A 15031-nucleotide genomic window follows, 5' to 3' on the forward strand; every position below is an offset into this window, starting at 1 on the left:
CCCCAAGGTACTGCTATGAAATTATTAGTTAGTTAATTTAGAGGAAGCCCTCAGAGCCCCCCAGGAGTTTTCTTTGGAGGGAGGAGTGCCTGTATTTCAGAGGATCAGAATTTGACCCAAAGATATTGTCTTCCCCTGAGAAACTACCGATCCGTTGGTCTTGTGTTTGAAACCACGTACAGAATACCAATGTAAGTATGTAAGGTTACTTTTTTTGAGGTGATTAACATCTAATTTGTATGGGGAGAGTAGGGAATTTCCCTGGATTGTATTACTTATGAATCTTTTGGCTATAGTTTTAAGATCTAGTTAGTGCTTTCCTGATTGAGAGGCTGCCAGGGAAAACTGAGTATATAGGCTTAACTCTTGAGTGCCTCTTGTGTAAGGTGGGGTTATTGTTGGGTTTGGGGGGATTTTCAGTAGGAAGACAGCCATGCTGAACCAGGACAAGTTAGTTGTGGCCCTTTAGCTTGTGTGGGCAGATGCTGAGGTTGCCTGTTTCAGGTTGTCTGGTCTAGCTTAGCTTTGGAAACAAAAGCTGTGATTAATCTTGGTGAAGCGAGATAAAAGGCATTATCCTGCCTTGTGTTAGAGGGAGGTGGAAGGCAGCTTTTCTCACAGAGTGTTTCGTAGTCTTGACACTCCTGAATTTTGACTCACGCTTTTCCTTAGGTCTCCCTCTCTGTTGTCAGTATTTCATCTCTCTTTCTCATGCCTCAGACAGCATTTCATGTTCTAGTTAGTTTTCTGGTTCTGAGGCGTCTCTTAAGAGAGTTGTTCATGCCCTCCTTCCATGTCATGGCTGTGGGGTTTTATTGCCACAGGTTTTAACAGCACATTAATGCAGTTCCCTGCCAGACTGGTTAGTTTTCTTATCCTGGTATCCCTGCTTAGTAAGTCTTTTCCTCTGGTGGGTCCGTGTTTCTTCTCTGTTTGCAGTCACCCGGTACTCATTAGTAGGGTTAGCAACATAACTGTACATTACTCATTCTGTGGATGAATAACTGCAGAATTACCCACAGTGATTGTATTCACTGCATCATTGGCAGAAATCTGCCTTGGCTTGAAATTTCCTCACCACCATCAAGGCTAAACACGTAGTTTTTAATTGAAGAGACACGCCAACTTTGCAGGAATAGGAATTGCCATCTTAACTGCATAGGAAAACTTGTGGGAAATTACTGGAGCCGTGCAAATTTGCAGGGCTACAGTACAGAGGTATTCTGCTTTTGCTATGATTCATCCTTTTGTACCACTTTGAATTAAAAGATACTAATTCTTTTAATTCCTTTGGACAGGTTCAGCAACAAGTTCACCCAAACCTTTCAGCAAAAGAAGATTCCCTCTATTATATTGAAGAGTTGATACTTCAGCTGCTAAACAAACTATGCATTGCTCAGCCACGGACTGTCCAAGATGTAGAGGTAAGACTAGTTACTGGAAAACCGTGGGCTTGCTTGCAGAATCGCTAAGGTGAACTAAGACATTTTGAGCAGTACAGTTTGAAGTTAAAGCAAGGTGAATCCAAAGAGCAGAGCTTGTTAATACTACTTTTCTAAAAGATTATATAGTATTCAGATTTTGTAAAGCTGCAGGTTTAATTGGAAACTCATTTTCCTACACAGGGCTTCAGGATAGAAATTGTGGGAGTTTTTTCTTTGAGTGTTATTTTTATAAATGCAGAATGCTTTTGAAGTGTTTTCTGCTGCTTGAACACACCTTGGACTTAAGAATGTAAGGATGTTGCAATTTTTCCTATTCTTTCACATGAAAGGCCTGGATTGTGCAGCTGAGGGAATAGAGTTGTATGTTCCTGGAACTTCACTGAATTCACTGAGGCTTTTGTATTATTGCAGCTGTCTGCTTTTGTGTCATCGGTTACAAAATGAGGGCTTTAATGGAGTGTGCTTCAGGATACAGTCTAGAGGGAGAAAGTGGTTTCATGTAGCTGTGACACATTACAGCTTTGCAAAATATTAATTTTACATCAGTCTATGTCTAGGATTTTCAGCCTAACACAGAATGAAGGCCTTGTCTAATACTCTACATGTGTGTCATGGAAGTAAAAAAAAAAGGGAAAAAATATTTACCAAATAATTAGCTGAGGGGTTTTAGATTCTCATTAGATGCAGCAATCACTCTTTATTCAGCACTGAGTTAAACCAAAATTAATAATTAATGATTTATGATTAATGTATTTTGTAATACTGATGCATAAAGATTATAGTATGAGTAAATAAGAGCAAAACTTAATAGTCCCTTAATAGCTCTCAGAGTTGTTACTACCTGGAGTCTGGATTTGAACTTTAGATGTGAAGCTGAGAAAGACAAAGTTCTTTCTCCAGTTCCCAGCTGATCAAACCCTACAGCACAAAAACCAGTTTAAGATAACACTGATTGTTCTGCACACCAACTCCATGGTTTCCTGCTTGAGTCATGAGATGATAAAATTACCCTGTGTACGTATGAATTAATAATTTTCATTGGGTATGTTTGCGCTCCACAAATTACTGTGTACAAAACTGCAAACAATACAGACAGCCTTCTCTGATAACTGGCAACTCTCTGAATTGTGGCTACGACTATCACAGCAAACACTAAATCCTGCATGTTGTATTTTAAATATATCTGGCATTTCAAAGCTGTGAATAATAAAACATTGTTGCGCTTGTCAATGTAACAATTATTTACCTTAAAATTGCCGAGCTGGGTCCCCAAAACAAACTTGTTCTGTAGTTCAATAAATTCAGCCTCTTCCAGAGCAGGGAAAGTAGAATTTGGTTTGGTGTTACGGGTTGTTGGTGAGATTGCGCTGCCAGCAGACATCTGAGATCCACAAATGAAGGATTTTGGCTCTGCTCCTCAGCTGCTTTTAGCTGTTCAGAGAAAACATGAGAACTGTGATCTCTAAAGTTTATCATGCAGATATTTACATAACAGCCTGGAGTTAATGGAACTATTTGTGCATAATAGTATACTTAAGTATTTGCAAGATCAAGGTCTACAATCTCAAATTATGAATGTTATATAAATAGAAAAAAAGCCCTTCAAATTGTTCCCAAGAAAACACTGGGAACCAGTAAAGTTGGAGCGCAAAAATCATGTGTTACTTGTGAAGAGCGCTGTTAAAGGACAGCTGAATGCCGCATTACAACCACTTTACAGGCGATCTCCTGGTAGAATCTCAAGGAAAGTTCATTTTGGTGAACCAGCCCAGAGCTTTCGGCTGCTGTCCAGGAGGAAAGGTCACCGAGTGTTGACCTGGCACAGAGAGCTGACGCAGAAGGTTGAGCATTAAATGGCCACGTGCAAATATTTGAAAGGTGCCTCTAAGATGACCTCAGGCCTCCTGGTATATTTCAAAATAGGTGCAAAAATCTTTTTATCAAAGGGACACACAGATTTCACAGGTTTTTTTCAGCTCATCCACAAAATCTCTCCTCTAGGAGTTACCACCCATCTAGGCCTTGTTGTGGCTCCATTTATGGGTCCAAAGCAGAGGTTGGGTACGGCACGGCACCACGTACCGCGCCTGCCTGTCAATGCCAGGTGGAGTGAGGACACCAGGAGGGGATTGCTGCTCCCCCCCGCCCAAGCTGTCTTAACGTCAAAAACTTGGTTTTCCAAAGTCACTTAAGCAGTTCGGTTCAGACTCGGTTGTTCAGCCTTTAATTCCTCAGCTCAGTGGTGCTGCGGCGGGAAGCTCGGAGAGCTTCACGGAAAGCAGGACTGGGTCTTGCATGTGTTTGGGGGGGGGGGGGGCGGGGCTGCTGGAGTGGCACTGCTGCCCAGAGCAGCTTGTTCTGTTGAGGGGGTCATCTCACCTGTTCCTACGGCAGCTGTTGAAATGTGAATCTCTGTAAAAGTAACCTGGAATTGCGTGCAGTTTCCCATGGTAGCGGGGGCTGCAAACTGCAGCCCCTGTGACGGACTGTGCAGCAGTGAAGATGCTCCTGTGTGGGCTTGAGGAGTCCGAAGTGTTACAAGCAGCCTTTTTCATGAATCGCAGCCTTCCTCCTCCTTAGAAAATCTCTGCACTTGTTTTTCATTTCTGCCATAAACCTGGATCTTATGTAGGACAAGTTACACCCTTTTATGAAATAGGAACAATACTGACTTTTTCATTAAGACTGTAAACTGTTTAGTGCTTCCTGATGTTGTTTATATTTTGGGCTCCTGGTCTCAGCTGAGGTTTCTTGCTGCTCTTGTGATGTAAAGATCATAGAGCAGGAGTTGTTTTAGGAGATTCGAACAAGTTCTTCCTGTTTAGGGAAAGGAGGTTGTTTGGGATTATTGAAAAGAGTGAAGCTGAGTTGGGTAAGAGGAGAGAACAGTTAGGAAGACGTGTTGCAAACACTGAGGAGGAGGATAATTGCCTATACTACAGGGGAAGTAATTTGCTATTTTGTTTTGGTTTTTTTAAAACTTCTCTTTGATTGCTGCGGTTAATCTAAGTGCACTCTTTATGTTTGGACAGGAGCGTGTTCAAAAGACATTTCCTCATCCAATAGACAAGTGGGCAATTGCTGATGCACAGTCTGCTATAGAGAAACGAAAAAGAAGAAACCCTCTCCTGCTACCTGTGGACAAAATACATCCTTTATTAAAGGTACTTAAACCAACAACTTGATGACTGCTGCCTCTGCCCACCACACCCCCCCCCAGCTGTATCACTGCCCTCCAGCATAACCTGTAAAGTATTTCTTTAATTTGTGTGAAATTAGGGAATTTTCTTGTATTGGCTGAAAGAGTAAAAGAGTCACCGTAGACCAGGATGAATGTATTGTAGTGCGTAATAAAAGTAGATCCCTAAATTCATCATGTTCTCATGTTAATTGTATTACTCTACTTTGAAATATGACTAGTTTTTAACATAAATAGACTCCAAACAAGCTCAAATACCTTACCTACTTCAGCAGCACTGTTTTGACACCGTTATTTGTTTCAAAATGCTGCAGAAACCAAAATAGAAGAGAGAACAAGTAGATCCTGCTCTTGTATACTGTCAACTAAGATGTCTTTCAATGCCCTTTCAGTTAACTGTTGAATGTCACTGATGCCTTGGTTTTAAAATCAGTAGATCTGCAAAGGTGTAACAAAAGACCCAATACAGACTTTATTGTTGGTGGGTTTTGAGGAGGAGAGTGGCCGTCTCAGTCGTTCGATGTCATGTTATTTGTCACAGGTATAGAGCTCCCTGCTTACAGTCAGAATTTAGTGTCACACAATGAGCATGTATTCATACCATGCTACTGCAGAGTTGGGGTTTTTTAATGATAAAACAGTACTCTGGTTTTTAAATCCATGTGTAATAGCTTTTAGATCGGTGCTGAATTTAAGTTCAGGCTGATTCAAACACTGCTTTTTTTTTCAGGGTGTTTTTTTTTTTCTTCCTATTTTGCTTTTTGTTTATAGCTTCAAAAATGCTTTTCTCCAGTGGTGGCATTGTTGCATCAGTTTTCAGCTGCTTTGTGAAACCATTATTCAAGGATAAGCAGAAATTAAAGCACTTCTTCAGGTCTAATCACTGTGTTCTTACAGTGTCTCAGTTTGTGACAGTTAATCAGAGGGGAAGAGGTGTTAGGAAAGAAAACAGCATTAATTAAGATCTTCCTAGACAACACTGGCTGTTTTTTTTATGAAGTTTGGTTCAGAAGTGTGTGGACATAGGCACAGAATCTGATTCTTAGAAGTTGCATCAAAATACAAGAGCAAGACTACCTTAATCAGATGCATGGACTTCCCTGTACTTATTCCTGGTGGTCTTGTCACAAATAAGAGGCCATATGGTGCATGATCTGCAGAAGATGGAGCATGTCTCACAAGAAAAACATGCAGTGTTCATCCTGTTTTTTCTCTGTTCAGACTTGAATAATTAAAGTTTAATTATTTTATGTAATGCAAGGGTGTAGATAGCTTAGTTGTTCAGCAAAATGTAAAGGATGGACTAAAATGGATCGCAGTCCATAATAGGTTGAAGATACAGTCCGTAGTTTCATCAAGGCAACTTTTTCCATCAAGAAAATTCAAAATGAAACATGCTCTTTTCTGAAGAGTCCAGATTAGGGCCAGAGCCCTGCAATTAGCATAGCTATAGACTAAAATTTAAGTACAGGAGTGGTTTCGGTGAAGTCCCTTTCTTGAAGGAACCCTGTTTTTAGGACTGTTGTTTTTAGAGGAGGGATTATCAAAAGTTCTCTAGCTTTTCATCTGTCAGTATATGGCAGAATAGCACAAGGAAGTATTTGCAAGCATTTGTTTTGAGGCAGCTGCTCAAATTTCCATTTGATGTCCTTTGCCCTGGCTATTACATTACTGAATTATCAACGCAAACAAGATCAATTTCAGAAGAAAACTCAGTGTTAATTGTAACTCTAAATGAATTTGTGGACTAAATATGTTTTTTCCTATTGTTTTCAATTTGCAGGAGGTCCTAGGTTATAAGGTAGATTACCATGTCTCTCTGTATATCGTGGCTGTCTTGGAATACATCTCAGCTGACATTTTAAAGCTGGCTGGAAACTATGTTTTCAATATACGGCACTTTGAGATCTCCCAGCAGGACATCAAAGTATCAATGTGTGCTGATAAGGTAAGGAGTTCGGTTTAAAACAGTAGATACTAAAGGTGATTTAAAAAAAAAAAATATTGTAGAAGACGCATCCAAAGGAGGGTAGGAGGGAGGGACTGTTCAAATGCAGAAGCTTCTCTCCTTATTCATACCAGACCTGTCATAGTAAAGACTTAGTTAAACCTGTTAAGAACTGGAACAGTAGTAGTACTTACAAAACAGTAAGGACACTTTCATTTCTCCGCTGTGTTACTGTCCTCCTGATGTTGCCTTGTCGTGACAGCACTTTCCTTCTTTATAATACAGAAAAGACCTTTAATTTTTATCCTCATTAAAACGAGAAACATTTTTCTTTAATTTTTTCTTTATTAGAAGGGTTTTATCAGAGGCTTATGCAAGATGCCTTGTTTTCAAAGTTGATTCTGCATGAATTGTAACTTGTTTTCTAGGTCGTACTAACTTACAAAGGGGAAAATGCCTTTGGCAACTGATGCAGCCTTCTGCTGCCAAAGTTTAAATATTACTCCCTTGTGAAAGTGATCACAGAAAGTATTGTATTAAAAACTCAAAGGATTTCTCTGAACACATTGAAATAGCTGAGCATGAGCCAAGCGTAAAAATCAAGCTTGCATGTAATTTTTTAAATTTCTTTGCTAGGTTTTGATGGATATGTTTGATCAGGATGACATTGGTTTGGTTTCTCTCTGTGAAGACGAGCCCTCTTCTTCTGGGGAACTCAACTACTATGACCTAGTGAGAAATGAAATTGCAGAAGAAAGGCAATATCTGCGGGAGTTGAATCTGATAATAAAAGTATTTCGGGAAGCTTTCCTATCAAACAGAAAATTGTTCACACCTAATGTAAGTTCTTTAGTAGGTTATTGATGTGTAATGCTAGTTGCTCCATTAGCAGCCATAACATCAATTTTACATTAACTGCATTGGAGGTTAAATTAGATTGGATTTATTGTATGTCAGTGCTTAATGAGCATTAACTGTATATGAAATAAAATGGAGGAATTGCCATTAATAGTAGGAAGAGTGCTGCTCTCAGAGTGAAGCTTAATGGACACGATTCCCTGTCAGATGCCAGCAGTAGCTGGAGTCCTTTAGTTGTGTAAGTAATAGTTACACTTCTGCTTAACACAAAAATCAACAGTTACCTACCTGCATGTACAGCGAGTACAGAGGAGTGCTTGAATGGACATTCAGTGTTTACCCCCGGGCACCCCTGTCTGCAGAAACTACAAGTAAAACAAACAGCCCTTGGATCTGGATTCTGTAGCGTGTGACTGACCATGAAGGGAATCTCTATTTGATAAATGATTTAAATATTTCATTGAAATTGTATGTGTGGCAAGTGCTGTTTTCAGGATGCTGGAGTCTAAATAGGAAGCGCAGCACTTGCAAGAGGAGAAGAAAGAGAGATCGGTGAATTGTTCCTGTGGGAGGGAGAAGTGGACCAGGCCAGCAGAAACTGAACTGGGATTTCTAGGGGATACCAGCAGGTTAAAAAGAGAGGCAGCAGGAGATATTCCCATTACAGCTGTGTGTGGAGGTTCCTCAGTAGCCGGTAGGGTATCAGAGAATTGTGCAAATGTGGGGACAGAATTCAGACGAAGATGATGGGGAGGAGCAGGGAGCAATATTTTGGGAGCTGAGGAATATTGTTTTGTTTTATGGGAACAAGTATGAGAAATTTTGAGATTGCTTGTTCCCACGAAGAGATTGCCATGGTCTCGGTGCTGGCAGGATTTCAAGCAAGCTCTGCCCTGTTAGGTTGGGGCAGAGAAGGCTTCCGAGAAGTGTGTTTCAGGGGTCAGAAGAAGAGTGCGGGTTATTGGAAAGGGCTGTCTCATTGGTTGTGTTTGCGGTGTGTGGATCTGAAAAATCTAAGAAGCAGAATTTGGAAAAGGAAGCTGCCCGTTCCTCCTCTGTACCCAGGTAGTATTCTGCTGAAGTAGCCCTGGAGGTGCTTTAGTTTTACCTGTGGTCTAGAGGATCTGACCTTGGAGCTGCTTTGAATTGCCTCCCTCCTGTTGTGTTCTGGGAGTCAAGAATCACCATAGAGGAAAACAACAGCTGTGAATTGTGGCTGGAAAGACTAGGCATTTCTGTCCGCAGCACCGAACAGCGTATAGCAGGGCTGCTGCTGCTTCAGCCTGGGAAGGATGGTGTGCTTGCTTTCGCTGGAGTGAGCATTGCGCAAGGCTGGATGTGTCCAGACTAGCCTGTGTGGCTGGGAAGACCGTGTAATTTAACGTTCTTCCTAGCTTTTTCTTGGCTCCTCTCTATTTACCTCTTGGTTCAGCCTTCACGAAAAATGCTTCAGTATTTACATAAGCAAAATGAACTATTCCAAACACTACTAAGATACGTTTTCTGTTTGCAGGATATCGATGTGATATTTAGCAACATTTCAGATATTCATGAGTTGACAGTGAAGCTTTTAGGATTGATTGAGGATACTGTTGAAATGACTGATGAAAGTAGTCCTCATCCTCTGGCTGGCAGCTGCTTTGAGGATCTTGCAGAGGTATGGTGTTCTGTTGGTTTTTGTGGTTTATTTGGTTTGGGGTTTTTTAATCACCACTTGGTTTATTTTCTTAGTAAAATTTTGGTCATGATTCTGGTAATGCCGATAAATTTGCAGTTGTAAAATGTCCTTTTAATAAGCTCTGAACAGAGATCTTCCCTACCCATTCTTTAGTAGGTAAGCTCTAAAGTGTGTTTTCTACCCATCCCAGAAATGATACAAAGCAGGTGAGCACAAAACTAAAACCTTATTTTGGAGTGGGAATTAATCGCTATGATCCCATAGGGACATGGATTTGAGATGTAAGTACCTGGGATTACTTACTGAAAGAAAGTGGTGCTTCAGGTTTTGTAGGCATTGGTGTCAGGTCCAGTGCTACTCAAAAATCATAGATCTGCAAGATGAGTGACTTGCATTACTCCAGAGAGTGAGCTAACTCAAACAAAAGTGTTTTTGATTCAGGCAAATGCATTGTTATACATCTGGAATGGGAAATGTCTCTGGGAAGCAATGACTCTGGGAAGGAATAAAGTACCGAAACAGCCGCGTAACTGAACAGAAGCTTCCTGTTCAGTGCTGTGGCAAAAGCGCTGCTGATACCCACTGACCTATAGAATAGATACTAAAGAGTAGGAATAAGGGAAAACACTGCATGTGGATTTGGTGTGGCTCGTGCTGGGACATTGTTAACAATTATTTTGTCTGGTTGATTTGATTTTTTTTTTTTTTTTAACGGGCATTGAAATGCTGGCGGGACTATGGAAGAGAGTCGCTAAACTAAAGTTTTTGAGAAAGAGCTCAGTTTAGTCAAAATACTGTAAGTATATAGGTACCTTCATCACCTGAAAATAAGCGTACAGAATGACTCTGGAATTCATCAGAGAGGTGCACAGCAAAAAAGCAGTATCTGCAAGGCAAGAGAGTTCAGTTTAGAACCAAACCACGCTTTTTTAACTGCCAGGGAGCTAACTCCTGGAACAAATTACCAAGATAGGCGTGCAGGTTTTGCTGTCCTTGGACATGTTTAAATGGAGTCTACTTTTTGTTAAGAGGTGTATTGACCCCAGGTTTCTGAACCAAAATGTAAGGGTTATCATGTAAACCACGTCGCCCGTATTACAGAGCAAGTCAGATGTTCTGGCCTGAGAGAGAGAGCATCTCTCATGAACCACATGGTAAATGTGAATTTTCTGAGTTTTATCTTAAAATTATGTTTATAAAGAAAATGACAACCAATAAAACTTGCATTACACTTCTACATGTGTTGAATTTTTAAAATCTGAGGACTGCATGAACACACCAGTTCCATTTGGAGAATGATTACATTTTTGTGGTTGTGAAGAGTATGGGTCCTTCAGCCCACATGCCACTTATGAATATACCATAAAGATAAAGTTCTCCTGCTGTTACTTCAGTAAACCACTTATGTGACATATCAGTAGGAAAGTCCAACTGACTAGGTCTTCACTGGTAAGTTGTTAAAGCATGATTGCTTATATAATGATAAGGAGAGGTTTTTCAACAATGGATTAAAGTAGCTATTACATTAAGATTTTAAAAAGACTTAAAATATGAAATAGTACAGCATTATCCTGGAAAAGATACATATTGCTGTTTATTGCAAAGACTATGCTTGGGCATCCAGTGCTTTAAGGGAAACAAATACTTTTCAATGAGTAAAAATCTTGCCTGATTTTCATTAACTGAAAAACTTAGGAAATTAAGAACAGGTTATTTTTCAAACCTTTTTATGCAGGTAGTAAGTTGGAATTCAATAATTTTGTTAATATGGAGCAAGACCTACTTAATAACTAGGCTGTTCATTTGATCATCTTGAGTGTTGAGATCATCTTTCTGTGAGTATTTGCAAAAGGGATCATTAAAGAGAGATATGAAAGTGAAGTGTTTATTTGCTCTGCCTATCTTACTGCCAGGCTTGTTCACTTAGTGTTTCCATTATAAAGGTCCTTCAACTTATTTGGAAGGATAATTAAAACTAAACAACCCTTGCAAACTGGATTTTTCCTGCTTTGTCTGTTTTTCTGCATCGGTTCTCTGGAAGGTTTAAACATAAATATTGTAGTGGTTTTGAGATAAGGAAGTATGGGGAAAATATTTTTTTCCTGATGTGGAGGAAAATCAAAAACTTGATGCCTGACCCATATGAGAGGGAGATGGATATTTGTTAATATGCTGGTAAAAAAAATCTGCTTTTTGGTGATTTGTATGTTTTAATGATTGCCTGAGATAATCTCTTCAGTGATGTTCAGCTAGTGGTGGGAGAGCCTCAGAACCAGGGGCAGAGGGTCCTTGTGCCTACTTCGAAGTGGTCTTCGGAAGGCAGCTGACAAAGCAAGGTTATTATCAGTAGATTGTAAATTTCTCATGCTGATATTTGCCTTTCCATAGGGGAAGTTTTAGGTATCCAAAAAGCAAAAAAGGTGGAAACCAGTGTGCTACAGGAAAAGGGGCTGAAACGTACAAACACCAATCCAGAACTATATGCTGTATTAAGATAACTTACTGGGCATCAAGTTAACATCTCTGTATTTCAGTAACTTTTGCAACATTGCAAGTATAAACCACTACCACCTCCCACTTTTGTTTGGTTTTTTTTTATTATTGTCTTGGGGAAGGTACCTAGTGCAGTTTGTTTCAGTCTTGTGTTCAAAAAAGAAACCCAAACCGTCGAAATACTGTTTAAAGTCTGAGTGGAAGAAACTGAAAACACTTCTAAAACGCAATAAAAAGTTTAGACAGACAGCCCAGAATGAGCAGGTGTTGCTCTGGCTGCCCCGGTAGATCTGCATGCAGGGTTGCAGTTGGAGCAGGAGTTGCAGCTCTGCTCGGGTCCTGCGGTGCGGAGGATGGAGCCAGCGGAGCACCAAAGCCATCTGTCCCTCCACGCTGACATCTGTCCCTTCACGTTGCCGCCTCTGGCTGCCGCTGAACCCGCACCCCGTGGCTAATGCACGGCTTCTGCAGGGGGTTACGTTCATTTATCCTTGGCTAGTGTGGCAAAGAGAAACTGAATATGCAGCATTATTGTCCTCTGTCTTTAATTTGGATGTGGTAAAGTAAGACCCCTGTATTGTATCATTGCAGGTAGTGGGCTGGCATGGAGTAAACAAGAAAAAAAACCCTAAACCAGCCCAGGCTGTAAACTGGGTTCAGATTCTGCCGAAGAAAACCAGCCTGTTCAGTTGGTGTCTGTAATCATTTCCCTTCAGCTGCTGCTGCAAGTGCCAAGCCTTCCCCCCCTTTCATCCCCCCCCTGCCAGATACAATCTGATGCAAATGGACAGCGGTGATTAGAACTTGATGAGGAGAGTTGAGAGTGATTAATATAATTTGCATGTGAAAGGAGAGTGCGTTCTGTGCCTCTCCTCCCCACGAAGAGTTTCTTTGCAGCTGGCCCTGTGAGTGGGGTGGGAAATCCCCTGGACCCACCTCAGGTGGAAGGTTTGAGGCTTTACCTGAATGTTTAAATGAGCTTTTGCGGGGTTTGGTTCTCCCCCATTCTGCAGCCTGGATTCTGACAAGCGCTTCTGCATTTACGGTGAGAAGAGGTGCGTGCTGATTCTGGGCACGGTGCCATCAGCACCGGATAACCCGGTGATTCATGCGTGATTCAGCCCAGTGAATCTGCAGAGACCGGGAGCAGCCTGGCAGGCTTTGGAGCAGGTGATCAGTGAGCAGTCATAAATTATTCCTGCAGAGATTCATGTACAGTCAGGTTTTCATCTCATCCTGCTGTCGTTATTACAGAATCGCAGCCAGGTACTCCATCCAGAGTCATAATTTTTGCCCCTGAAACCCTTGATATCATTAGAGGACTTTCCTCTGAGCCTGTTTCAGACTAGCTGCTTTGTCTCAGACTGGGATATTTTCCCAGCCTGCCAACGTGGCCAGGAAAGCATGCAGAAGCCCAGTGCTTGCAACTGACCATTCTTACGTGATGAACCCTGAAGAGGTGGTGGTACCACAATGCCTCCTTGTGACAGTCTCCAAAGTTCATCTTTACCTGCGTTTCTTTCCAAAGTATCGTTCTTCACTGACAGGAGGTAAATTGCCATTTTGTGTGAAGTGGGTGGGCTGAAAGCAAGAACTTCTCTTGGTGCCCACTGCTTCGGTAAAACGACATATAAGTATGGCGAGATCGAGAAAATGTGGTACACGCGTAAAATTTGGAAGTGAAAAAGTTCTGTGGTTTACTGAGTATTTGTTTTGCAAAATCGATCTTTTCTTGAAAAGTTCCACTTGTGTATCAGCTTATTAAAGGAATTAGTTGGACCCGCTGGGACAGAAATACCTTGTGTCATTCATGTAAGTGTGTAACTCTCTGTTTTTATTTAGGAGCAAGCCTTTGATCCGTATGAAACGTTGTCCCAGGATATTCTCTCTCCACAATTTCATGAGCATTTTAATAACTTAATGGCAAAACCTGCTGTTGCTCTCCACTTTCAGGTGAGTGCAAATGAGAAATACTGATTTGCTTTAGTTCTCATATTACTGACAAAATTCAAACTTTTGAAATTCTTTACTTCCTACTGAGAAAGAAATCCTCTAGATTCTGACCTTTCTTCAGTGTAAGGTACTTGGAACTCTACCTTTTCCTCTAAAAAACCTGGACACAGCTCTAACCCATGAGTCTTTTGCAGGGGTGTTTTTTGTCCTTACATTAGACTCCTTTGCTTGAGAACAGAGGGTGACTTCTCATACCTGCCACTTCTGTTTCTCTTTTGCCTTTGAATGCCAAACACAGGCATCCAGGCACAATGTTTCATACTCTTCTGTACGTATCACAGGCCTCCTTGTTCAGCATTGGGGTTGGGAATGGTAGTTTTTCTTGATCATCTGTGATTTATTTATTCATTCATTCCTGTATTTATGTAGTTACTTAATTACTACTTCTTTCTGCCAATGTGGCAGATCTGTTAAAGGCTACTGTTTGGGAGGCTGAGCTTGTGTTCAGAAATGCGCTTAGGGAAGCTGATGAGCCAGTGTTGGGTCAGTGATGCTCCCAGCCAAGCCCGTAGCGCTTCATTTGTACGGGAGCCCACGTCTCCGCAAGCTGAGGTTCTGCTACCCGGTCCTGCAGGCTGAGCGTTTCCCCTTCAGCCGTGGGCGCTTGGTAAGCAGGGTCATCTCATCCTTAAATAGGACTTGGGCAATAAGGCCCTTTACCTACCTCTCTAGCAAATTGAAAGCCCAAAGATCTATTCCAGATTAAATTGGTGATGGAGTTGTTTGATAGTGGATCTGGCCTCCTTTGTGACTCTCCTCACCATAGAAGGGTTTGGCCTTTCCTAGGCATGTTCCTTCCTACTTGTTCTCCAAGCTGTGGAGTGAAGGCAGAGGTCCAAGCTCTGGGCCATGGGCATGTATGAGTTGTCTCTGCCAGCTGCAGGGAGATGCGGCCAGGAGTCTTAAAGAGGGGGAGCGGGCACTTCCAAAAAGGAGGTTGGGTGTCATGGTTTAACCCTGGCCGGCAGCTCAGCCCCACGCAGCCCCTCACTCACTCCCCCCACAGCGGGATGGGGAGAGAACCAGAGGGTCAAAGTGAGAAAACTCCCGGGCTGAGACAAAGACACTTGAAGAGGCAAAGCAGAAGCCGCGCACAGCAGCAAAGCAAACCCAGGAGTTCCCCCACCGCTGCCCAGGGCAGGCAGGTGCTCAGCCATCCCCAGGGCAGCCGGGCTCCATCACGGTGACGGGGGCTTGGGCAGACAAACGCCATCCCTGCCAGTGCCCCCCCTTCCTTCTGCTTCCCCAGCTTATATCCTCAGCATGATGTTCTGTGATCTGGGATATCCCCTTGGCTAGTTTGGGTCAGCTGTCCTGGCTGTGTCCCCTCTCAGTTCCCTGTGCCTCCCCCCGGCCTCACTGGCAGGGCCCAGGAAACCAAAAAGTCCTTGATTTAG

General features: G+C 41.9%; 1 protein-coding gene across 1 annotated transcript in view; it reads left to right on the top strand.

Moving 5' to 3' along the window:
- The window catches only part of SOS2 (SOS Ras/Rho guanine nucleotide exchange factor 2), a 56412-nt gene that overhangs the window by 12339 nt on the left and 29042 nt on the right, over positions 1-15031 (top strand). The window contains exons 2-7 of the mRNA XM_055804175.1: positions 1299-1424; positions 4478-4609; positions 6428-6592; positions 7229-7432; positions 8964-9107; positions 13464-13574. Coding sequence (XP_055660150.1) covers positions 1299-1424; positions 4478-4609; positions 6428-6592; positions 7229-7432; positions 8964-9107; positions 13464-13574 — 882 coding nt within the window. The remainder of the gene's footprint in view (positions 1-1298; positions 1425-4477; positions 4610-6427; positions 6593-7228; positions 7433-8963; positions 9108-13463; positions 13575-15031) is intronic.

Source organism: Falco peregrinus, chromosome 1 (assembly GCF_023634155.1).
Source record: "Falco peregrinus isolate bFalPer1 chromosome 1, bFalPer1.pri, whole genome shotgun sequence".
Taxonomy (NCBI): Eukaryota; Metazoa; Chordata; class Aves; order Falconiformes; family Falconidae; genus Falco; species Falco peregrinus.